We start from the raw sequence: 26851 nt of genomic DNA, 5'->3' as shown, positions 1-26851 counted from the left end.
TTTTGCAATGCCCCACCGTAAGTGCAAGAAGAACATTTCATTAATTAATGTCTGACAATCTAACTTTGCAACCCTGGAACTTCCACCCGCAAGCTAGGATGTGTTATTTGTATACAAATCCGCTCCACTGGGACCTTTGCCATAGCCCGGCAGCTGCAAATGTGTGGACGATAACCGATCCAAGCGAGTGCCAGTTAATTGTACATTTTGGACAGTGTTGAATACATGTTTGAAGTTCTGTCTTCCTGTGTTTTGCTGAAGGGGAGTATGTGTGGTGTGTCTTGGTGAACAGCAATGTTGTGATTTCAGTATTCAGTCATGTAAAAGTTGCTTAATTATTGACATCCCTTATTGATTTTCTGTTAGTGCGCTGCATGATGTATGGATTCGGGGACGACCAGAACCCATACACGGAGTCTGTGGATATCCTGGAGGATCTGGTGATCGAGTTTATCACTGAAATGGTGAGTAGGATCAGCACTTTTGGCAATGCCACGTGTCTGATATTTTTCCTTTGTCTGCGTTCTCTCTGATCCCATTATTGTGTTTTGCATAGAGCCAGGCCCGACCATGCCATCCTCTCTCAAGTTGACATGGGATTCTGATGAATTGCTGTTTTTGCTAAAAGTTACCAGGTCAAACCTTCACTAGGAAGAGGACCTCTGGTCCTCTCAAATTAAAGCCTGTTCACTTTAATTGGAATACAAATGCCAAATTTCCTAAATGCACAATTCAGGATCTCTTTAAATTTAATTATTCGCGTTTATGTTGGAAAAAATGCAAAGATTACACCCTCAGTGAGATCACAAGCTGTTGACCTTGGCTTTCATGCACTCATCACAGGGTGAACCGGAGATGCCCTGTGTTTATTCTGTGATGAATTGGACAAAAGCTTTCGATCTCTGAATAGGCACTTGAAATCAGCACTTCTCCTTCTGCCACAGGTAACTTTGATTGCTGTCAGATGACATGCTAGCTTCTCAGTAAATACTGTAGCTGTACTTAATTGCTGTCCTAAGGAGCCCTTTGGACACATAGGCTCTCCGGAATTAAAATAGTTTTCGCCCAGCAGCTCAGTTGCCCTTTGAGGAACATGGCTTGGTTTATTGATTGGAAGACCTGTCTTCCATTGGCCAAGGTGTCAAACCTAGTAACCTACCACCTGCAGCTACCTTATTTAGGTTTTTATTGGTTGAGAGTCTGGCCACCTCAAGAGTTTGAGCACAGAACAGTAAATGTGCATGATGTATATCTGCTAATAGTCCTATATGTTCACAATAGACATGCTGTACAGATTGGATACTAGAATATGCGATAACCTGTTTAGTTCTGGTTAGAAACAGTTGCGGGGCTTGGCATGCCTTCTGCTAATGGCATACTGCAAGAAGATGGTGGCATTCGGCAGGCAGCAGCTACATTTCAGTAGTGCTCATCATGGGATAAGATTGCAAAGCATTTGTACATTCAAACCAATCGCTTCTGGAAAGAAGGTAGCTATGCACTTAGTTCCTAGTTTGAACTCCTTTTCAGTGTGCATTTTCCTAGCTAATGACCAAGTAACTACCAATCATTAAAGCTACATTCAAAGTCTGCATTTCCAAGGTGGTGCTTTGCATAACATTTAAAAGTGCTTCAGCAGTACTACTCTGCTGAAAACAATGATGTTCTACATCACTACAATGCAAAAAGTGAGGCTTAAGGTGGTACACACTTTGCACAAAGAGGTACAGCTTGTAAAGGTAAAACCTGCCTGATGCATTCCACTTAGTAACCCACTGATTCCCTAGTTCCTCATCCCAATCCCATATCATCCCTCAAAGGCGCTCCTTTCATTGGATGATGTCACACCAGGCATAGAAACGCGGATAAATTGCAAGTCAAACTTCCACACATTTACCTTTCTTGTGCATGTTTTTGTTTCCAATTATTAGACTCACAAGGCGATGTCGATTGGGCGGCAGGGTCGAGTGCAGGTGGAGGACATTGTGTTCCTGATCCGGAAAGACCCACGCAAGTTTGCCAGAGTTAAAGATCTGTTGACGATGAACGAGGAACTCAAAAGGGCCAGGAAAGCTTTCGACGAGGCAAACTATGGCTCGTGATCACCACTCAACTGCACATCATCCTACTGGGTGGTCGCGATGTGCTTGTTGGACCTTGCAAAGGACACAGTCGTTTTAAAACCTATAATGCGGAGGATCAATGAAGGTGCTTTCAGATAAACCTCCATTGCCAGGACAGATGCCTTGTACTTCTGTCTACTCTCATTCTGAGAGCACATTTCAAGAAAACATGTCGGAGTATAAATATTAGAAGAGATTTTTTTATGTATTGGTTCTTATATTTTTTTGAAAAATATTCCCCTGTCCTTTATATCATTATCAGACATACCTGTGTGTGTTCTAATCTCTCTAAATAGTTGAGGACCTGTTTTAAAGTGCAAATTGTTTCTTCACTTACCTGCCGAGGGATTTTTACGAGCAGCGGAAATACACACACTCTCTGTATTTGATTATGAGCTAAACAATTGTGTTGATTTCAGTCATGTCATATCTTGAAGTTTATATCACGTGTATAATCTCTGGAAATGTTTGTCATGTTTCTTTTTTGATGAATAGCAAATAAAAATTACCCCCTTTCTAAAAGTAAGAGAAAATCACATTTGGTGTAACATGCACAAAATCATCTTGAAGGGACATTTTTCCTTAAAATATGATGTTTGTCCTGATGCTGCTGACTTTGAAACTACGATGTGAATGAATGTTGTTCTTCAAACTATAAATGAGGACTCCTCTAAGTCATTTTCATCTCGTTGATCCTGCTCACCAGGCCTCAGTGTGTCAATAATATTAAGTGAAGGTGTCCTAGTGACTCTGGTACTGGTGGTCCGTAGCCCCCATGTTCCATACTCTTATGTCTCTCTTTGAAGCCCAGACTTGAAATCCCTTTTGCACAGCACAGGTCTATTATCTCAAGCACTAAGGGCCTGATTTAGTTCTCGGCGGACAGGTTACTCCGTCACAACGGTGACGGATATCCGTTCTGCGGAAAGAGAAATCCCATAGGACATAATGGGATTTATATTTCGACAGACTGGATAATGGTCATCGGGTTACTCCTCCAAAATCTAAATTAGGCCCCTAAAGCTTATGTGCAGCACAGCCGTGCCTATGCATATGCACCTAAGAGCACAGCCCTACTGCTTGTTTATGCCAGTGGCTGAAAGCCCAGATAAATGGAGGTAGATGGGTTACATGTAAGGGGTACAGAAGATGCTGTCCAGCACCCACCTGTAGCTCTTATGTGTTAAAAAGGGATACTGCACTTGATCTTTACCACAAAGCTGAAAAGTAAGTCCATTTTCCTAGCGGGAGAAGACTGCGACAAATGCAGGGTGCCCGGAGTGCTTTCGTGGCAGAGCCAACCCAGAAGGAGAGAGCGGGAGATTGGCAGAACGGACTGCAGCGTTCCCACTTCTAACTCTCGTGGTAAAGGTGCAGCACAAGGTACACAAACACCCAGTGGACTGTATTTAAATAGCAGATCCAAGACAAGTTCTAAGGACCCTTTACATCAAACAGGTGAACTGATGGTTACAGCATGAGCCGTGGGAGTCCCATCGGATGTGGGACATAGGCATTGAATAACAGGAAAACCCACTTACCAAAAATCCACTCACTTCAATCCACACTGGAAAAGATTAAAAAGTACAAACCATGATGGTTAATTGAGAGAAACCTTACAAAAGGCAAATAGTCACTTTAAATCAGTATCAACTTTTAGTCAAATATTCTAATATAAAGTCATAATGACTGTCTCTAAAGGAAAAAAAAGGCTCTGAAATTATTCTAGATATAAATCAGTAGTGAATCTGGTATGAAACCTGCCTCCAGAAAGACCAGGGAAAGTCTGTGGCTCAGACCCCAAATATAGAGTTTTATTTATTTTCATACAGAGCAATCATACTGGCAGTGTGAAGTGGAACAAGTTACATCACAACAGCAAATGTTAAAACAGAAATACACATCACGTGAAAAAATACTTTTAATCTACTACTAATGAATAATCTAGTATTTTGTACAGAAGAGAAAACCAAGGCACTTTTAAAAATATAGATGCAACCTCTGCTATACCAGAATAAATGACCTTGTAAGACGGTCAAGCTCCACTCCTTCTTCCAGGAACATCACAAACCAAAAGAATACTTTTTAAAGATACAACGAAACAGGGCCATAAAGCTTTAAATTAACCTCTTAGCTGCTAGGACTCTTCCCCCCCCCCCCCCCCCCCACCCCTCCAGTGCTAAGCCTTTTTTTGGCTACATGGGGTAGTTCACTCTTAGGCCCCTGTAACCCTTAGTTCACATAAGGTATACACGTCAAATTTGTGTACTTTTATGCCAACATCCTGAGAATTCTAAAGGTATCCAGGGTTTGTGGACTCCCCTGGAAGGGGCCGAGAAATTAGCTAAAATACGCTCCATTTTGTTTTTGGGGGGGAAAATGCAGTAGAAGAAAGCATCTGGTTTTTTTCCCTGAAAATTGTATCAATAAAGGGGTTGTGTTGCTGAAATCACCAGCTTTTAGAAACAGTCAGACTTTAGTCAGAAAACCAAACTTTTCTACAGTTTTGGCATTGTACTAGGACGTAGCATATTTTTCCTATTTTTTGTGCTTTCAAATTCCTTCCAGTTAGTGGTAGAAATGGGTGTGAAACCAATAATGGGTCCTGGAAAGCTATACATTTCTAAAAGGTAGACAAAAGTCTGAATTCTGCAAGGGGTCATTTGTGTAGATCCTTCAAGGTTTTTCTAGCAGTTAAAATAAACAATATTGAAATTGCGTTAAAAAAACAGCCCTTTGTGCAAATGTTTTTACCTGTAACTTCTTCTAAGTGTGGTAGTTTTTTTTAAAGCAATATACCGTTCGGTCCGCCAGTCCCTTCTGGTTGTGGTGAGATATAAGACTTGTAGGTTCAACTAGACCCCGAGGTAGCCAGAGTCAGTAACTGAGCTGCGCCTTGCAATGTTTTTTTTATTGTGTACCGGGTATACAGCAATTCATTTATTACAATAAGTATCAGGGAAATCTTTATATATCCAAAATGGGAGCAACATATAGAGTTCAGGAGCAGTAGTTATTTGCACATGTCCAAAATTGTGGGTACCCATTCTAGCATGTGTGTTAGAGGACATTTCTTAAAATGAGATCTTTTTTTACACATTAGCTTACATTTGGAAGGCAGAAATGTATAGAAAGTAAATTGTTTATAACACTTTTTCTACAATTCTGTCTTCTCCTAAGTCTCCCTATAAAAATAGTTCTTCACTGGTGTGGTTAGGCCTAGTGCCTGCAACAGGAAACGGCCCAAAATGCAACATGGACACTTCATATTTTCCAGTGAAAATGGAACCCTTTTTCCCAATGGGCCTAGCTGTGGGTTTTGGACCCTAGCTCAGCCGGTACCCTTGGAAACCTAGCAAACCTGTACATTTTTTAAAAACTAGACACCCAGGGGAATCCAGGATGGAGTGACTTGTGTTACTTTCACCTGGTTCTGTTACCCAAAATCCCTTGCAAACCTCATGCTATGTTAAAAAAAAAAACATTTCGCTCACATTTCTGTGAAGGAAAGTTCTGGATTCTGTGGGGAGCCACAAACTTTCACCCACCCAGAATTCCCCCAAGTCATCCGATGTATATGGTACCTCACTTGTGTGGGTAGGCCTAGTACCCATGAAAGGAAGCGCCCAAAATCGCATTGTGAGTGCATCAAATGTTTACAGTGAAAACTGACCCTTTTTTGCAATGTGCCTAGCTGTAGGTTTTGGACCCTAGCTCAGCCGGCACCCTTGGAAACCGAGCAAACCTGTACATTTACTACTAGACCCCCAGCGGAATCCAAGATGAAATTAGTTGTGTGGCTCCCACCAGGTTCTGTTACTCAGAATCCCTTGCAAACCTCAAACTATGTTAAAAAACAAAAAAAACACATTTCACATGCATTTCTGTGATGGAAAGTTCAGGAATCTGCAGGGAGCCACAAACTTCCAACCACCTAGCCTTCTCCAAGTCTCCTGATTACAAATGGTACCTCACTTGTATGGGTGGGCCAAGTACCCACGACAGGCAAGGGCCCAAAACATATTGTGGAGACATCAAAATTATCCATCACAAAACAACCTGGTTTTGCAAGGGAGTCACCTGGGTATTTGGCCCCGGGCTCGGCGGCCATCTAGGGAAACCTACCAAACCCAGACATTTCTGAAAACTAGTTACCCGGAGGAGTCCAGGGAGGTATGGCTTGTGTGGTCACCCAACGTTTTTCTACCCAGAAACCCCTGCAAACCTCAAATTAGATTAAAAGATCACTTTTTCCTCACATTTCTGTGTGAGAAGGTTGTAGGATCACCGGTCAAACACAAATTTTCTACCACCCAGCGTTCCCCCCCCCCCAGGTCTTCCGATTTAAAAGTGGTACCTCACGTGTGTGTGGGCCAAGTACCCGTGGCAGGAAAGGGCCCAACACGTATTGTGTAGACATCAAAATTACCTATCGCAAAACAACCTGGTTTTGCACGGGGGGACACCTGCATTTCTGGTCCCGGGCTCAGCGGTCATCTCGTAAAACCTCCCAAACTCAGATGTTTCTGAAAGCTAGACACCTGCAGGAATCCAGGAAGGTGTGGTTTGGTTGGATCCCCCCCCAACGATTTCTTAACCAGAATCCCCTGCCAAACCCAGTCCTCACACCACCAGCCAAGCCCCAGTCCGCGCACACAGCCAGCCAAGCGCCAGTCCACGCACACAGCTAGCCAAGCCCCAGTCCACGCACACAGCCAGCCAAGCCCCAGTCCATGCACACCGCCATCACATGTTATTTAACTAAAAAAGCAAAGACAAACCACTTGGAAATTGATACAAAACTATAACTACAAACACAACAGCTGTAACTAAATACATTCACTAATGCCAACCGTGAAACGGAACACAAAATATAAAACAAATCAGACCAGGCAGTTCACTCCCTAACACTCCTGTGTGTGATACAATCTGAAACGTAGGCACACACACCCCAGGATTAGAAGCAGGACCTTTCACTTAAGACACACGCGAAAAAAACAGCAGGCATCTGCTTCGGTCTACTCCGTTCCGCTCGCAAAATCCTCCCCCCTTCTCCCGCAGCAGTCTAGGAGGCTACTGATACAAGGTCTAGTTCTTTCTAGACTAGACTTCAGCAACGCTATCTTCCTGGGAGCCCCGGAAGCTACAATCAACAAGCATCAACAAACCCAAAATGCCGCTGCCAGGCTCTTAATGGGTGTTCCCCTCAGGTTATCAGCCAAACCTGCTCTTAAAGCGCTTCATTGGCTCCCTGTGCGAGAGAGGATTATTTTCAAATCCCTATGCATTGCTCACAAAAGCCTGCAAGGTAAAGGGCCTCTGATTATGAGAAACCTAGTCACCCCCTACAAACCCAATAGACCCTTGCGCTCTGACAACAGGTTTCTGGCCACGGTGCCCAGAATCAAGAAAGCTCTCAATGGAAGCCGCCGTTTCTCGGTGAATGCAGCCTCACACTGGAATTCTCTCCCACTGCAACTACGCGCGGAACCTGGCCACCTCCGCTTTCGAAAAGCACTGAAAACTTTCCTCTTCCCCAAATGATCCCCCCCCCCCCCCCCTCTCCCCACCCCCTCACAGAGTCTTACTCTATTTTAGCGCTGGAGTGCCTTCTGGTAACCACGTGCTTTACAAAAGCGCCATACAATACAATACAATACAGAAGCGCTATCAGTACTGTGCATATGACTCTCTTTCAGCATACCTCTTTGCAAACAGACTATACATCTCTTTCAATCTAGCCACATTCTCCACCACTCTAAGTCTAGGAACACTTGCCTGTTCCACTACAAGGCTGCCTATCACAGACTCCTGAAACAGAACAAAAGTCATCCTTGACGCTGGAGAACACTCCTTGAACTCAATAAAAGCATTAAAAGTTGCTAATTGGAAGAGATGGATGGCCAACTTCTTATACCAAATGTAATCCTTACGAACAGCAGTGTAAGGTTCCAACCTCTGAAAAACTCTATCTACACCACCCATGTGCTTATTGTAGTCTACAATGCACACAGGTTTCTGCACTTCAGCAACCTGACCCCAGTCACATGTGAAGTACTTTCATCATGAATGGTAGTGGACGTCCCTCCTGTCCACAATTTTTACAGCCAGCAGTTCATCGCTACGCAAGGCACTGCCCTATCCCCTCTCAAGCTTTTGGCGAATAAGCTCTTTTGGGTAACCTTTACGGTTAGAGCAGATTGTGCCACAAGCAACAGTGTCCACTTTGAACAATTTCTGAAAACAATTGCACAGCAGTGTAGAAGTTAGCTGGGTACAAATGGTGACCTTTGTTGCTCTTCCAAGTTACTGCACAATTTTCTCTAAAACCCCAAAAGTGGATGGACAGCCAGGGAGGTGGGTGGATGTTGGTAGTGGAATTCCTACCAGTGTACACCCGGAAATCGACCTATCTTGTCCTGCATATACATCTTAATTCCATAACGTGCCCTCTTGCTAAGAATGTACTGCCTGACAACCAAACAGCCTTTGAACCGGACCAAAGACTCATCAACAGCTATTTCTTTCACTGGAGCATAGATCTCTGAAAGCGATCAAAGTGATCAATGACAAGCCGAATCTTAAAAAGACTGTCACAATCTGGGTAATCTTGTGGCAACGCCGAAGAATTATAAACAAAATGCAGCATCCGAAGCAAAATTAAATACTGATCACGACACAATTGCAGGAAATATGGGGGTTGCCATCAAGAGACTGGTAGACCAATATGAAGGACGGGACAGCTTCCTTATGAAGCCCACCAAAAAAGTTAAACTCAAAAACAACTACACCTCATCCAGATTTGTGGGAGTCCATCGGGTGGCTCTAGAGCGGGGCCTAAGTCTGGCACTGTGTCCCTCAAATACTGTTCAGCATACAAATTAGTCTGCTCAACAATCTCAGTTAAAAATACATCATCCATAAACAACTGAAAACACTGTATAAGCAAAATAATTTCACAATTCCCTCTACACCCTGCATCTCCACTAAAGGCAGGCAACCCTGACTGCACAATGTTTTGGTCAACCCAGAGTCCAGCACTTCCAATGGGAAGCCTTGCAGCCCCAGGCTGCAATCTAACTGCCTTTTGATCCACCATCTACACATCTGTGCCCTCCTCTAAAACAGGCACTTCATCCGCACTGAGAGTAGCTTCATCATCAGATGATTCCTCGTGGACAGAAAACACACTGCCAGAATCTTGCATTTCCTTCTCTGCCTCAGATGCTATGTCAGTCTCCTAATCTTTGTCAGAGGACGATTCAAAAAGCATACCAACCAACGTCTGAGCAGTGATCCTGCAGCTAGCCATAATCCTTAATAATAAAGGTAACGTGACAAACAAGTCAACAACAACAAACACTTTCTAAAATAAGTAATAAAATATGGCTTCATCACAAAGACATATTTTCACCAAGACTATACAACTCACTTTTGAAAAACCGCGAGACTCGCCACTACCTACTCTGCACAATCGTAGCAAGGACCAACAATATCCCACAAAATAAGAAAATAAAATTACACATAAGGCAACACAATACACATTGTGCACAAATCGAAAAAGAATTTCACACTCAAAACATAAGGTATATATGCTGCTATTATGATACCACTTACAAAATGCCCATTCATTCATGACAATAATACCCATTTGGATTTAACACAACACAAATCTTTTTCTTACCAAACCCATGCAACTACGCAAACTGCAGATCAATCACTACCGAAACTGCAACCAGAAATCAAAAGCTTTACACTAGAATAAAATGGAGAAATAAAACATTACAATCACATATGCAAATAATGCCCCAGTCCACATACAGTCCACCAGCCAAGCTGGGGAGCAGGTGGGCCTAAAAGCGTAAGGCTGATCTGCCCCCAAGGGGGGTAGTCACAGTCAAAATAACCCCTAAAAGGGAAGCGAACATTGCCCAGGGGCAGCTCCCCAACAACAGCATTTAAAAATGCTGTCTAGTGGCTTCTGCACCCCTTTGGGGCAGATGGGCCTAAAAACATACAAATGGCCAACAGAATTGCTCCCCAAAGGGGAATGACGCTTCCCCAAGGGGCCGCTCCCCGCCAAAATTGGAGGAAAGAAAAACCCTTTCCTTTCCCCTGATGCTTTTTTGGTACTAACCCCTTTCCCCCGCACTCCCCATGGAGGAACTCCCTGTTCTCCCTCGACATCTAATGATGTTGGTGGGTGCTCCACACTGACATCATCAAATGGGGGGGGGGGGGGATGTCAGCGAAAGGGCTTCCGCTGCCATCCTTGGTGGGGGCAACAGGAAGGGCGGCCCACGGGCAGAGCACCAGCGCTTCCCCCGTGAGTGGATGCTAAGGCGGCCAGGAGCCTTCCGACACACACGCCCACAGTCTTGTCAAATGTGTCCTGGCAGTCCGACTCACCGAACGGGTTAAAAGTGTTTTATGAAATGCTGAAGGACACTTTTGCAACTTTGTGTTCAGGCAGAGAAATGAGAAAATATGTTAACTTTGGAAGTGTGCAATGTATAACAAATGAGAGGGATTTGAGGCCTAGTTATGCTAACTTAAAAAGCTTTGTTGTGTTTACTGCTATCTCACATGCTCAGTTTGCATCTGTGAGGCTACAGTGAGGGCAAGCAGGCACTGCCACAGTGCTTATTGTTCTCAAACGTAGATTGAAAAAAACATCTTGCCTTGAGCTCTGATGCTGCATCCGCACACCCTCTTCCGTACTGGTAGATGTCCATTTAGCAGAGGCAAGCTTCCTTGTTTCAGAGCTGCCAAAAACACACTGCGCCACCTTGTGTCACACAATATCAGCTCCCTTCACCTGGTGAGCAGCAGATCTCCCACTGTGGCAGGGAAGACAAGCTGGAATTTATTGCAAAGAGTATATTTCCTGCTTGTATTTTGCTGCTTTAATCAGCCTGTGTCCGTTAAGGGGTGTGAAAACATCCCAGCACATCAGCATCATCTTCAGCGAGCTTATATATTTTTTTTGTAGGGTGGGGTGGGGGCGTGGAGGTGACGGGGCAAAGTGCATCCATCTCAGGTACTTCTCTGAACGAGTCCCTGCCCTCTCCAGTGCCCAACCACTCCACACTGATTTGCTTTTTTCAAATCTTTTTCTTAATTGTATTTATTTTGAGTTGGCTCATTTGTTATTTAATTGGCAGAGCCTTCAGGAGACTAGCCAAGGAGAGGAAGTGGCAGAATCTGTGAGGGATAATTGCTGAAATGTCATGTGTCCCTGCCTTTGCAACTTCCTGCTGTCACTGGCCTAACCCCTGCAGCCTACTCTACACAACTACCTAGGCCACTACTACGTCAAGGGTCAGAGAGCAGTTGGCTGAAGCTCCCTGTATCCTGAGGCTTGGGGATGCCCAGTTCCACATGGCTTGGAACTGTGGGCTGAAGATCACCCACCCTGCCACCCAGCTGCCACCGCTTACAAGAGGATGAGGTGGAGCCAGAAAGAAAGCATCGCTGATCCGGGTGGTAGGATCACTGTAGGTAAGGCAGGACCAAATAGGGACTGGGCACAGAGACTTCTGGGTACTGCTGAATCCTCAATCTGGAGCAAAGAACCATTATGAAAGCCCGCATTATGCACTTTCAAAATGAGTGAAATAGTGCCTTTGGTTGTAGGGCTGGAAAGATTAAAAACCGGTCCCTCCAATCTACTCTGCTTGAGACAAAAGGAGGTCAACTGGGAATGCCAGGAACCAAGGGAGTTGAAGAGAACTCCCAGGTAGCTTAACTTGCTAACACAATTCATACCGTGATTATTGATTACAAGTCTGATTAAGGTTTTTTCGCTGGGTCTGCAGGCCATGATCTGTGACTTACCGTAGTTGGTTACAATATCAAGATTGCTCATCAAATGAACAAAACAGTCCATGAGCACTCGTAAGGAATTGGGGGTTTGAGCCAGTAGGACTGTGTCGTCCATGTAGAACAACGCGGGCACTGAGCTCCTTCGATTCTGGGAGTATCAACTGGTCTTGAGATCAGATGGAGACAAAGGCCATTTATATATAAAATAAAAAATAAATGGGGCCAGAAGATACCCTTGGTGCACACCGCTAATTTAGGCGAAACTCAGGGGACATTCTCCAGAATGGCTAACTTGCACTATCGTTGCCAGATCGGCGTGCAGACTATGCAGAAAATTAACTACAAGTACGTCTACGGCTAGATCCAGCAACATTAACCATAACTTGGACCAGTTTACGTAATTGAATGCCATAGAGAGGTCCATTAAGGCCAGGTACAGAGGGCTGCACATTACAAAAATATATTTATTAATGATTTAACTCCAATTTAGGCACTGCTCAACTGTACCCAGCCCTAGTTGAAACCCATACTAAACGGGAAAGAATGTTATGCTCTTCGACCCACCAGGCAAGACTGTTGTAAATCCTTCTACGTTAAATATTGACAGGAATGTCAATGGGTGAGATAGGCCTGTAGCACTTAAGAGCCATAGTATCACCTTTTTTTTTTTAATGGGCATGATGGTCAAAAGGGACCAGGAACATGGGATATGGGTATTTAAAGAACAAATAAAAATGTTGGTAATCAAATGTTGCATTTTCAAAGATGGATTGGGACCCTGTCTCACCCGGGCATGTTCCCACCTGTCCTCCGGCATATGGCTAACTCCACTTCTGGCAAAATTATTGCAAGGGGCGGAGAGTTCGATAACTTTGATTGTAAATAATTAATGTTCTCTTCTAAGTGATAGTTGGCTGAGAAATGTGAAACCCAATCCGACCATAAGATGATGTATGCACTGCAGCAGTGACCTTATAGGGGCATTCCTAAACCTTATTCTCTTCACTGTGCCCAAAAGGTACTACTATTACTTCCCCACCTTAGAAAGTTCCTGTAACTCCCGCTTGTGCAGGACCTCCTTCCTAGTTTTGTGGGCGGTCGTATAAGCCAAGCGAGCCGGTTAAACATCAGCCTGGGCTCTTGGGGCGGTGAACAAAACCCACCTCAATCTGTGATCAGCCACGGAACAAGAATAATCAAACAAACCGCTGGACCTCCTTATCAGCATGAACAGGTTGAGAAGAAACTGTTTGATGGCCTAGCTTAAGCTATTATAATGAATTGACATAATGTCTTCATAAGCTTCTGACTGACAATTAAGAAATAACCCCTGGTGCAGGAGAGTTTTTAAGGCGTTGGTAAGATTTTTAAGCTACCAGGAGAGACTGAGGCTGTCACTAGAATGTTGAGTGGGTAAAATCATAGCGGTGTGTTGAAGTTTGCTTAAAGGCAAGTACCCCAAGATGAAATGGGCAATATGGTCACTTCATTCTGTCTGCTCGACCCCCTCGGTTGAGACAACAGGGTACTGTTCTCTGTGCACTCATATGGTTATCGATTGCTGTGGTGCCCGGAGATCACAACGTAGTAGATTCGAAAATATCAGGGATGTTGTACAAGGTAAAGTTCTTATAGGTATTCTAATGCTGGTTCCTGTCGGATGCGACTTGAAAGAACCACGAGATACCCCAGGCCTGTTTCAGAGCGGGAGCGGCGTGTAGCGCGTCCTCTCTCCGGGCACTGTGTTCCTGTTTGGAACCCAACGGTCACGGGCCCGGCTGGGTCGGAATTATCACCGCTTGCAACCCAACGGTCACGGGCCCGGCTGGGTCGGAATTATCACCAGCTGTGCCACCTTTTGATCTTGACACAGCCATTTAGCCCTGAGGAATCGCGAGTGCGATGAAACACGTGTCGGCTGGCTGTATGAGTAATTAAAGGACTCCATGAATCACTCTTCTACTGGAGTTTCCAAGAAAAACTTTTGTCACTTTCATTTCTGTACCAAATGCTTTATTGTTAAATAACAATCTGTATACTGTGGTTCTGAGTGCACCGGCAACCAAGTTAATTAGTGAATTGGTAGTTTCTCTACTCAATCTGAGTGGTTCTAAGGCCTTCCACTCGCCGGTTTGCACCTTATGATTTTTGTGTTCTGTAACTTTTGTGCATCAAGACAGGCAGTGCACCCAGTGCCGTAACTGACTAAAAGCCTTACGGGATCCCAACTCCTCTGTGCTAGTTTTTTTCCCTGCTCGCCAACAAAAAGAAAAATTTCTACCCAAGTGGCAGTTTGCGCCGCACTCCGCTGCTCGAGTTTTCTTGTCACTTTGCCCAGGCCAACCTAAATGTGACTTAGAGCTGCATCTGCAACATAAAATACGTTTCCAAGAATTAACTTTAAACCTGTCTCCAGGACTTAACATGTCAATGTTTTTCTTTGATTCAAATTTCTTTTCGTTTACAGCATACATTAAAGGCATTTGTGAAGACCAGAAGACAGTGCTCTGGCCAATAACACTGAATGCTCAATTTCCCTAACAATGGCTAGAGCGGTCGACCTCAAAGCTGGGGGACCGGTTTCGAGTCTCCACAGGGACGCTCAATATCCTGTGATTCTGGGCAAATCACGTATTCTCCCATGTCTAACAAAATTAATGTGTCAGTCTGTAATACAACTGGTGCTCATGTAAAGCGCTCTGATACCTTCGGGTCGAGTTCACGCTATATAAAACAAAAAACAAAAAAAAACATGTTGATAACCTTGTGTAAGTTGGATCCCTGCAGGCTAATAGTCTCTCCTAGACTTTTTTAAAATAACAATGGAACACAAACTGCTCACATTTCATGTACAGCATATATTGAAGGCCTTTGTGAAGATTCAGAAGACAGTGCTTTGGCCGATAACATTGAACGCTCAGTTGCCTTGACAACGTCGATAACCTTGTGTGAAGTTAGATCCCAAAATGCTAACAGTCTCTCCTGAACTTTTTTTTTACAATTGCAATGGAACACAAACTGATCTCTAATATAGGTGTTTAATATGTCTCCAAATTCATACATGCCTGACAGAATTTGTAAAGCAGCAATATATTCTTCAATACTCTCATGTTCAAGTTGTTTATATATGAAAGATCCACGCCTTTCAACCATGACATTAGGCTCTTCTGTAGGATGCTTTTTCATCCTTTTCACTGCTTCCTCATATTTGTTAAATTGAGTGAACTGAGCAGGTGGTGGTTCTATTTCAGGCAAATTATTAAATATATCCTGACCCGCATTGCCTAACAGTCAAAGCATTAATGCTTTCTTCCATTCTGGTTCATATTTTTTTCCATCAATCGCAACCAAATAATTTTCATACACCCTGAGCCAGTTCTTCCATTTCATTACTGGTTTCCCTGGACTTTGTAAAAATATTGCGGGTTGATTTATTCCATGGTAGTTTGCCATTTGCACGAAAAAAACTGTAAGCATTGTGTGAAACCTGTGAATCATCAAAAGAAATTTCACTGGTCACAAAAGTATTATAAAATAAACAGCTTACTAAATCAAGTTTATTAGTGTCAGATATACTCTAAAAGCACGCAGCGAACGTACCCTCACAACATGTTCTTGAAATCCTAAAGATTGGTATTAAATCAATTGTAAATCACAAAACCAAGTTATAATAGCAGCATGTAACGGTCACATTGTGTGACCCTGCATAATAACTGATGTAGACTTCAGATCCTTTGATGCTCACTCGGGGAGGGACCGACGCATGCAAGGTAAGTTACTTCAAGCACTCACGGAATTCATTCAAAGATTCAAAATGTGAGTTTAACTAGCATTGTAAACATTGGTGCGAGCATGTACCAAATAATCAGCCCTTCAATAGATTAAGTGTTTGTTTCTTTATTAACTGTTCGATTCATTAAAATCATTACAGTAAAATTTGCTATGCTGTACCTCCTTCCCACCCCTCGCCCTCACCTCTATTGAGGCCTTGGAGCAGGAACATTCCCCTGGCCCGTGTATGCTCTTAAGTCAAAGTTATTTGCACTTGCAGATGGATAAGGCTTCAGCTACAGGGCCGATTGTTCGTGAGGACTCTCCTCCTGGACAGTTGGTTTTGTATCCTAAATTAAGGCAAGTCTCTTCTTGTTGAGCATATACTGTGCTACCTTACACAAGGCCTTGCAATACCACCATTACCACCACCAACAATATCACTACCAATACCACCACCATTACCACCACCAATACCACCACTAATACCACTACCAATACCGCCACCCCCAATATCACCACCACCAATACCACCACCACCATTACCACCACCAATACCACTACCACCAACACCACCAACATCACCAATACCAACACCACCAATACCACCAACACCAATACCACTACCACCACCACTACTACCACCAATGCCGCCACCAATACCACCAGTATACCACTATTAATACTATCACCAATACCACCACCACCAATACCGCCACCAACCACCTCCACACCACCAATACCACCACCACTACCACCACCACCAATACCACCACCACCAATAGCACCATCACCACCAATACCATCACCACCACCAATACCACCACCAATCCAATACCACCCCCACCAATACCAATGCCACCACCAATACCAATACTACCAACAATACGACCACCAATACCACCACCACCAAAACCACCACCACTAACACCACCACCGCCAATACCAGTACCACCACCACCAATCCAATACCACCACCAATCCAATACCACCACCCCCAATATCACTACTAACACCACCACCGATACCAGTAGCACCACCACCAATAGCACCAATACCACCAATAGCACCAACAATACCACCACCAATACCACCTCCACAACCAATACCACCAATACGAATACCATCGCCACCAATACAGTACCAATACCACCACCAGTACCAATACCAATACCACCAATACCATCACCAATACCAATACTACAACCACCAATACCAATACTTTCAACACCACCACCTCAGCGCCTCTTGCTCACTAGTAATAGAAGGGGCACTGTACGAGGCCGGAGCTGCAGCTGAGACTATTCCTCCCTCCCTCCGTGCCTGCCATAAAGCATATCCCTCCCTGTACAAGGAGGGGAAGCCATGGCCCTACTACAGCTGGGATGTTTTCATTAGGCCAAAGATCGCAATGACATTACGCAATGTTGGCACGCTGGGCCTGCCAGGGCCTCACTGCGGGTGCTTGAGCCAGGCGGGAGACCTGACTTCATGGAACAGATCTGCCTGCCCTGGCCTTCCTCCTCTTTCCACAAGATGGAGCCCAGCATGACCTCAACATCAGACCGGGGATCCAGCATGCTGCTTCCGCCCACCAGCACCCTTCCTTCTTCCCCTACGGCCATCTCCACCTCGGGGACCCCTACGGACCCAAGACCACTTCCCCTAAGTGCAACACCACCTGAACGCCTGGCTGAACGATGGCAAGAATGTCATGCTCTGTAAATATGTAATATATAATTGTCCAACCCTAATCGCTTTTTAAAATGTAATCTTGAGTGATTTACAACTTGTATATATGTAACTCTAACCGCCAGTATCTGCAGTAGACGTATGTACTTACTACAATTCTTTTGTGAATTTATAGTTTTTCTTTTTGTATCTTTTATGAAACTCATGTACTTCGAAGTCCTTATGTAATGTAAATGGTCCTTTTGTAAAGCGCTCTGATACCTTTGGATAAAGTTCGCACTATATAAAATCACATTAAATAAATACATTTTTTTAAATGCAATAGGTCTCGCATGTGCGAAAGTTTAAGCTATTAGTATTGTAAATGACAATGCGTTTTATTTATGTTTTAAAAACCGAAACATAAATAAAAGGCATAGTCATTTAAAATGCCAATAGCTAAAACTCAGTGAATACGAGACCTATTGCATTGCAAATGCTTGTTTTTCGGTGCTCTTAATTGAATAAAAACTTTCAGACGCGAAAGCTGTGAAATTCTGTATGTTTCGGCCTCAAATCAGTGTTTTTATATTCGCTTTTGTTAATGCCCCTTGGTTCGGCCCCCCCACTCCCCAGGGGGAGGGGGACAGTGGCTGGACCGGGGGTCTCAGTGGAGGCCACCCCCGGGGGGCAGAGCCCGAGCACCCAATGATTGGCTGGAGATAAGGGGAGCAAAGGCAAGGAAAGAGAAAGAGCGGGCCCACCAAGCATTGGGGCTGGGCCAGCTCAGCCATAAATTTAAGGTAGGAATGTGTAGGGGGATAAGGGCTATTTAAGGGTGGACACCGGGCACAAGGCCCTCTTTTCTCCGGGGAATTTTGGCAGGAGAAGAGGTGCAGCGTCGACAAAGTGCGAGAGTGAATACGGTTCGAATACAGTGGACAGTGAAGGACAGAGCAACGAACAGAGTGGGGCCAATAGTGGCGGAGGTCACTGACTGGGCAAAGGGTCAGGAAGAGCACAAGGGGTCGAGGCGTGACGGAAGGTCAGCAACGGGAACGGGATTGTTCCAGGCACACCGGATAAGGATGGGAGAGGAGGGGATGTTTCACGGCGGTGCATTGGAACTAGCAGCAAACGAGGAGGCTGGACCTAGCGGGGTGGTCCCGGGAATGGAATACAACAGCGGCCAGGATGCTCAACAGCTGTGGGCCACTTTTGCATCAATAGCAAAGGCAAAGAATTGGGAAGGTTGGGAGCTGGCAATGGCTCAAATGCAAGGACAGGCCCCAGAAGGCGTTGGACAATGCAAGGACGTGGAGGGGTTGCAGGGGGACTTTTTTCCTATTAATGGTCATACCTATGCAGCGACACGTGGGGAAAAAAGGGGTATGGAAAAGAAGGCGAGGGGGCGTGGTGGAGCTGTCGCAGGAGCCAAAAAGGCAAGGTTACACACAGAGGACTTAACAGCAACAGCATTTATGGGTGATGATGCACAAGGTGCGGCAAATTTGCGCAAAGACCAGTCGAGTAAACAAGGGGCATTAACAGCTGAAAGTGGTTCCTTAGTGGGAAAGATTCCGTACAGAATGGCCAGAGGCGCAACAAGAAATGACACCCTTCAAAGAGGATTACTGGAGAATAATGCATTAGAACGGGAACTACAGAATATGGCTGAAGAGGCCCTAGCGGTGGGAACAAGACACCGGTATCGGCGCTGTGTGGACACTTTCCAAAACATGACGCCAGAGGTCTTCATGCTTCCGGACAATGTGCAGCAACTGGGGATGCGGGTCAAAAAGTTTGTGGTGTGGGCCAAGGGGGCCGGAAAATCCAGATCATGGGTGGGGGAGCACCTCGCAGCAATAGCATACTATTCAAAGATAAGGGGTTTGGAGGATCCGACGAAGGGTTTTGTGCTTAGGGCAGCATTGAAAGGATGGGCCAAAAAGGAAGGCAAGAAGCAGGACAGCAGGTCCCCGATTGAATTTAACACACTTAAAATTTTAATGGACAGCATCCCTAGGGTGTGTTACTCGGAGTCTGAGAGTAAGTTGTTCAGATTAACATTTTCTCTGGCCTTTTTTGGGGCCTTTCGCATTAGTGAACTAATAGCCAGGGCGAAAGGGGACAAAAGCAACAGGGCCCTGTTAGTGAAGGACATATCCTTAGGCACACACCAGGTGTCCCTTCTGGTGCGACAATCTAAGACAGATCAGGTGGGAAGGGGACAGTGCATCACACTGAACAGGATGGAGGGGCACAGCTCCTATTGCCCAGTGACGCTTTTAACAGGGTACCTGCAGGAGCGGGAAGGTGCTGATAGGAACAGCTACCTCCTCACTCACAGGGATGGGACTCCGTTAACACTTTATCAGTTTAAAAGGGTGTTAGCAGCAACGGTGCAAATATCCGGCCTCCAAAGGTGTCACTACACTACACATTCATTTCGCATTGGGGCAGCCACCACAGCCTTCCAGGAGGGCATGTCGGCGGAAGGAATAAAACAGATAGGCAGATGGGAATCGGACAGGTTTAAGGGGTACATTCGCCCAACAGCAGACAGATAAGGAAATTGGAAAGACATGTGTTGCGGCTATTCAATTGGGGGATCTGATATACATTCTGTACAGCGAGCTTTATGTGTAATAAAAGGATGATGGGTGACGTGTACTGAACATTTCCGTGCTTCTGTTTAATTCGCAGAATACAAAACAGTGTGGGTCATCGGACACTCATACGTGTCCAGGGCGGCTAACAGAGCTCACTGCCTTGGGTGGAATGCTACGTTCCCATTTCAACGGACAAGGGTGCAATGGTTCGGAAAAGAGGACTTGCGCTGGAGAGAATTGTGGGGTGTCATTGAGGAATTGCGCGCAGGTGCGAAGGATCCGAGTATTTTAGTAATTCATCTAGGGGGAAATGATCTTCCAGAGATGGGGCGGGGTGACCTGCTTCACACATTAAAGAAGGATCTCACCAATTTAGCAAAGTGCATGGGCTCAACGGAAATAGTATGGTCCGAGATTATTCCTAGAAGGGTATGGGCTGGGGCGCGCTCCCAAAATGGCATGGAGTTGTCAAGGAAGAGGCTAAATAGCTTGATGGTCAAATTTCTAAAGGGGGCAGGCTTAGAGATTATCAGGCACACTCTGATTAACTTGCGGCAGCCGCAGTATTACAGAGCGGATGGGGTGTACCTCTCTGACGCAGGGGCGGATGTCCTGCTACGAAATATGCTAGCAGTGTTGTATGCAAGGGGCTGTTGGTAGTTTGCAAGAATGGGGCCGCAGTCAAGGCATGGGGGGGGGCCTCGCAGGCAGCGATAGCTACCGGCGAGGCATGGCGGTACTTACAAAGCGATCCAAGAAGAATACAAAAAGCAGGTGGCGCAGAGGGCTCAGACTACAAATGGGGCAGGCGGGACCCAGGGGGTCACTGGCAAGCTCCCCGAGCCCCCTGTGTTCAGGTGAACCGGAAGTAAACAATTAATGGCGCAACGCGGGCGGGGGGCGGGGGACAAACGCCAACCCGGAAGGGAATGTGTGGGCCCCGGAAGTGAAAAGGTCACCCGGCCGGGTGGGAACCGGCTGGTTACCCGGGAGTGATTGGACACCGGAGGCAAAGGGGCCATCCGGTTTGGGTTAAAGCAGACGCTTACCCAAGGAGTGTGTGGAAACCGGAGGTAAAAGGTTACCCGGTCGGGCCGGAAGCAGAAGCTTGCCCGGAGAGAAAGGAAAAGGTGTGTCCCAGGGAGGGGGTTGCCTGGGCAAGGATAGCTGCACTGAATGTAGGGCACAGTGCAGAGGCATTGGTGGTTAAGGACGGGGACAAGTCACTTTGTAAAGAGAGCCGCACTGAATGTAGGGCACAGTGCAGAGCTGGTTGTGTAAGGACGCACGGTCGCCAAAACAGAAATAATGGCTTGTAAAGGATCGCTTGTAAGTGATAAATGCCTAATAAACTGCGGCCTTAATTCTTCCATAAAATAAACTGGTGTGGTCTGAATTTATTGGGATTCGGGCGGTGCGACCATGTGGGGGGTGCCTCTGCTGTGCCCCTTGGTTCGGCCCCCCCACTCCCCAGGGGGAGGGGGACAGTGGCTGGACCGGGGGTCTCAGTGGAGGCCACCCCCGGGGGGCAGAGCCCGAGCACCCAATGATTGGCTGGAGATAAGGGGAGCAAAGGCAAGGAAAGAGAAAGAGCGGGCCCACCAAGCATTGGGGCTGGGCCAGCTCAGCCATAAATTTAAGGTAGGAATGTGTAGGGGGATAAGGGCTATTTAAGGGTGGACACCGGGCACAAGGCCCTCTTTTCTCCGGGGAATTTTGGCCCTACGGACCCAAGACCACTTCCCCTAAGTGCAACACCACCTGAACGCCTGGCTGAACGATGGCAAGAATGTCATGCTCTGTAAATATGTAATATATAATTGTCCAACCCTAATCGCTTTTTAAAATGTAATCTTGAGTGATTTACAACTTGTATATATGTAACTCTAACCGCCAGTATCTGCAGTAGACGTATGTACTTACTACAATTCTTTTGTGAATTTATAGTTTTTCTTTTTGTATCTTTTATGAAACTCATATACTTCGAAGTCCTTATGTAATGTAAATGGTCCTTTTGTAAAGCGCTCTGATACCTTTGGATAAAGTTCGCACTATATAAAATCACATTAAATAAATACATTTTTTTAAATGCAATAGGTCTCGCATGTGCGAAAGTTTAAGCTATTAGTATTGTAAATGACAATGCGTTTTATTTATGTTTTAAAAACCGAAACATAAATAAAAGGCATAGTCATTTAAAATGCCAATAGCTAAAACTCAGTGAATACGAGACCTATTGCATTGCAAATGCTTGTTTTTCGGTGCTCTTAATTGAATAAAAACTTTCAGACGCGAAAGCTGTGAAATTCTGTATGTTTCGGCCTCAAATCAGTGTTTTTATATTCGCTTTTGTTAAAGAATATACTGTGTTTATAACTTAAGGACCGGCGGGTCCAAATATAAACCTGAGCAGAGTTTGGAAATTGAGTCACAAGCATTTCCCTGAATTGATATAAGGAGTACTTCTTTCATGTCGCCCTTTCTAATCTTCCTTTCTATTTCCATGTCGTGAATCCCTTCCTACGCAAATGACGTCATTCCCTGTGCTGGGCTGAAGGGAACACCAACACGCATGTGTGACGTCCCGTTACTTTAATTCTCAAGCACGATGGGAGAGCGAGTTCAGGTGTTATGAACAAAGGCTGTGCCTGTCTAAAGGAGAGGGAGTGCGGACTACGTTTCCCGAGACGCTTTTAAGCTAGCACTAAGACTCAGATCAGCCCCTAACTGACCGCCGAGATTCCTGGGAAATATAGTCTTTCAGCGCCCCACAACAACGAGCTGCAGTAGCGAAAGAAACTACATCTCCCACATTCTTGCGGGGTGCCAGGAGAGGCCCGTCGAGCTCGCTCACCCAGCCTTGGTACGTGCGCACTAAAGGTACCGGCTATCATTGCGAGGCCTGCCTCCTCCAGTTTGGGCTGTCTGATCGGCTTTTGGCCACACACCCTTGGGAGAGCGAGTGCGCGCGCAGGGTGAGCCTGACAGCCGTCTCACCTGCCGACCGCCGACGCGAGAGCGACGCTTCTGCCCGAGAGACCCAGCAAAAGGTAACTGCCGGTGGGAGCTGCGTCAGCGCCATGCCCTGCCAAGGAACCGCCGGGGCGAGGGGGGTTAGGAAGGTCACGCGCGCTCGGTGCCTGGCTGCGCGTAGACCCCCCCCCCGCACCCTCCGGCCTGGCCTCCCCGCCCTGAGGCCCCCCACCCCCTCCTGTGCCAACGAGTAGTGGGGTCTGCCCACCTATGGAGGCCTGGGGCGGGGGTGATGACAAAGTGCCCCAGTCAAATTTTAGCATGTCGGTCAGCTGGCAAGCCTCTGGCGGTGGCCACGGGGCCCAGTGCCACTTCATCAGTCAGGTATTTAGTCTGGACAGTGCCAGGGGCACGAGCTCTAACAGTACCACCCAGTTGGTGGGCACGTCAGTGTCTCATTCGAGGCCAGAGGGTTGTAAACGTAATTTAGATGGATCACAGGATTCTTCTGCTTGAGTTACAGGGTAGGTTTATTAAGTTTATTTATTAAGATACAGCAGAGCAATACACCTCACCAGCTGACCAGACCATCAACTGACAAGTGTGGAACCTTCAAGTAATGTTCATTATTGTATTGCATGTTTTATTATTAGTGCATTGTATTCAATTTCTTGGCTACATGTTATTTGCCATATTGTCATTATTTTATTTGTTTCATCTAATGTATTCACAATGCATTTGTTCCCCATAAAGAAGGGAGATATGTTGTAACTTATATTTACCTGCTGCTCAGCCAGCGTGGCGTGGAATGTAGGATGGGATTTACAACACAGAGCCTTTAAGCATCAGCGAGGTCAGACCGATGGGTGCACTTAGAATTTGCCTGGCCCTGTCAACCGGGATTGTACCTAGCACTTGGCTAGTAAATTAGGAGATCCATAGTGAACTATCCAAGATCAAGATTTGAGGGTGCCTGATGCACACAGCTGCCTACTTGGAGGCTTGCTTTTAACTTGTTTCCAGGTGATGATATAGGCTAATAATATCGGTTGGGAGCGAATTTTCATTTTAGGTGGGAGATGTGACTACCACAGTGATTCAGCGGAAAGCTTACCAAATTCTTATCTCTCCACACCACAATATATTATTATTCCAACTGGGCCCATAAACTTAGAATATCTTTCTCACTAATTTATTTACCATCCTGTTTACTAAACCATAGTCCTCCAATGGATCTTTTTTTTGAGCTAACAGGGACTTGGAGATTTGGAGAACTTGAGGTAATTTCCTTATGAGGACCTAAAATAAAGAATTGCCTTAACACATGCCTGTTTACATTATCTTTGCCATACACCGAAGCACAAACCGTGAGACAAGTAAATATTGACCAAAAGAATGAGATAAAGACAATAAAAATTACTCATGAAAACATTTATCTAAAGACTCAATTTGAATGGACAAATCATGAAATCGTATTCTAAATCGGATTTAATACCCGATAATTAGTACAAATTGCTACACAAGAAAATACAGTTAAACACTGAACATTTGCTGGTTGCCTGTAGAGAGTAGTAGATAAACAAAAGGAGAATTCAAGACTCAGTTGTCAGATTATACATACCCAAATATGGCTGAGATTTAGTCCGTCTTCAGATATGAAATTTGCCAAGTCAGAAACTGCAGCACAACGTGCCACAGAAGGAGTCGGTTAACCCTTCAACCGAAAGGTTATTTTTCTGCTTACCTTTACCACTCTGTAAAGTGCAGGTTCTGATTGCCAATCAAGAAAGTTCTGTTCAAAGTTTGGCACTGAGGGAAAATTAAGAGTCAATCCAACTGCATGCTAGACAGGGAAAATTAAAATGACAGCCAGCCCCAATGCCTCATTCAGGGGGCAATTATATTCCCAAAAGTTCACAGTTTACACCCACAAAGTATCTTTTATGTCAATCCATAAAGGTTTCCATTAGTCGCTTACAGTGGGATGTTAATGGGGTGATCAATGCATCATTAAATCATCCGGAAGAATTAAGTAATCCGTTGCAAATTCATTAGGTTTGTTAACTTCAATCAATCAATCAATCAATGACACTTATAGAGCGCGCTACCTACCCGTAGGGTCTCAAGGCGCTGGGGGGGGGGGGGGGGGGGGGTGGAGGGTGCCGCTACTGCTCGAACAGCCAGGTCTTCAGCTTCTTCCTGAAGGAGAGGTGGTCTTGGGTCAGGCGCAGGTCGGTCGGGAGGGAGTTCCAGGTCTTGGCGGCCAGGTAGGAGAAGGACCTTCCTCCTGTAGTCGCTCTTCGGATGCGGGGGACGGCGGCGAGGGCGTGGTTGGCTGATCGGAGGTGGCGTTTGGGAGCGTAGAAGTTGATCCGGCTGTTGAGGTAGCTCGGGCCTTGGTCGTGTAGGGCTTTGTGTGCGTGGGTGAGGAGGCGGAAGGTGATTCTTTTGTTGACGGGGAGCCAGTGAAGGTCTCTCAGGTGTCCGGTGATGTGGCTGGTTCGTGGGATGTCGCGGATGAGTCTGGCTGAGGCGTTCTGGATCCGCTGGAGTCTCTTCTGGAGCTTGGCGGTGGTTCCGGCGTAGAGGGCGTTGCCGTAGTCCAGTCGGCTGGTGACGAGGGCCTGGGTGACGGTCTTCCTGGTCTCGGTGGGGATCCACCAGAAGATCTTCCGTAGCATGCGTAGGATGTTGAAGCACGCCGAGGAGACGTTGTTGACTTGCCTGGTCATGGAGAGGGAGGAGTCCAGGATAAAGCCCAGGTTGCGTGCATGGTCTGTCGGTTTGGGCGCGGCGCCCAGGGCGGGAGGCCACCAGGAGTCGTCCCAGGCGGAGGGTGAAGAGCCCAGGATGAGGACCTCCGTCTTGTCAGAGTTCAGTTTCAGGCGGCTGGTCGTCATCCACTCGGCTACCTCTTTCATCCCTTCGTGCAGGTTGGCTCTGGCGGAGGCGGGGTCGTTGGTCAGGGAGAGGATCAGCTGGGTGTCGTCGGCGTAGGAGATTATGCTGAGGTTGTGTTTGCGTACGATGGCCGCGAGGGGGCTCATGTAGACGTTGAAGAGGGTGGGGCTCAGAGATGATCCTTGAGGGACGCCGCAGATGACTTCGGAGGCCTCTGACTTGTACGGTGGTAGGCGGACTCTCTGTGTTCTTCCTTCAAGGAAGGAGATGATCCATTCCAGCGCCTTGTCCTGGATTCCGATGTTGCTGAGGCGCTGTACTAAGGTGCGGTGGCAGACCGTGTCGAATGCCGCGGAGAGGTCTAGGAGGATGAGGGCCGCTGTTTCTCCATTGTCCATCAGGGCTCGGATGTCATCGGTGGCGGCGATGAGGGCGGTCTCGGTGCTGTGATTGGCTCGGAAGCTGGACTGTGAGGGGTCGAGGGATCCGTTCGTCTCGAGGAAGGCGGCCATCTGCTTGTTGACGGTCTTCTCGATGACTTTCGCAGGAAACGGGAGGAGCGAGATGGGGCGGTAGTTCTTGAGTTCGGTGGGGTCCGCTGTTGGTTTCTTGAGCAGAGCGCTGAGTTCGGCGTGTTTCCAGCTCTCAGGGAAGGTGGCGGTGTCGAAGGATGTGTTGATGATGTCTCGCAGGTGGTGTGCGATGACAGCGTCGGCCTTGTTGAAGACATGGTGAGGGCAGGGGTCGGTCGGTGATCCGGAGTGGATGGAGTTCATCGTGCGGATGGTGTCTTCGGTGCTGATCGGGGTCCAGGCGTGGAGGGTGGTGGTGGGGGGTGGTTGTTCGGTCATGGTGTGCGTTGGTTGGTTGTTGAAGCTGTTGTGTATGTCCGCGATCTTGTTGTGGAAGTATGAAGCGAGGGAGTTGCAGAGGTCTTGCGATGGGGTGATGTCGTTGTTTCCTGCGCTGGGGTTG

At 46.3% G+C, this 26851-nt stretch overlaps 4 protein-coding genes across 4 annotated transcripts in view; 3 read left to right on the top strand and 1 right to left on the bottom strand.

Annotated features, from left to right (window-relative positions):
• The window catches only part of TAF13 (TATA-box binding protein associated factor 13), a 40539-nt gene extending 37880 nt beyond the window's left edge, over nt 1-2659 (top strand). Inside the window, exons 3-4 of the mRNA XM_086935609.1 lie at nt 367-464; nt 1932-2659. Coding sequence (XP_086791735.1) covers nt 367-464; nt 1932-2102 — 269 coding nt within the window. The 3' untranslated portion in view covers nt 2103-2659. The remainder of the gene's footprint in view (nt 1-366; nt 465-1931) is intronic.
• The window catches only part of NDC80 (NDC80 kinetochore complex component), a 288742-nt gene that overhangs the window by 226825 nt on the left and 35066 nt on the right, over nt 1-26851 (bottom strand). The gene's annotated exons all lie outside the window — the stretch shown is intronic.
• LOC147699014 (uncharacterized) lies at nt 18055-20018 on the top strand. Its single transcript, XM_086933542.1, has 2 exons — nt 18055-18193; nt 18307-20018. Exon 2 carries the CDS (start codon nt 18479-18481, stop codon nt 19958-19960), a length of 1482 nt encoding a protein of 493 aa, XP_086789668.1. The 5' UTR covers nt 18055-18193; nt 18307-18478; the 3' UTR covers nt 19961-20018.
• LOC147699012 (importin subunit alpha-5) overlaps nt 22831-26851 on the top strand; it is a 270809-nt gene continuing 266788 nt past the window's right edge. Inside the window, exon 1 of the mRNA XM_086935614.1 lies at nt 22831-23052. The gene's annotated coding sequence lies outside the window, so the exon portion shown is untranslated. The remainder of the gene's footprint in view (nt 23053-26851) is intronic.

Source organism: Lissotriton vulgaris, chromosome 8 (genome assembly GCF_964263255.1).
Source record: "Lissotriton vulgaris chromosome 8, aLisVul1.2, whole genome shotgun sequence".
Lineage (NCBI taxonomy): Eukaryota > Metazoa > Chordata > Amphibia > Caudata > Salamandridae > Lissotriton > Lissotriton vulgaris.
Note: the sequence above shows the minus strand (reverse complement) of the source record. Positions and strands in the feature narration are given on the sequence as shown.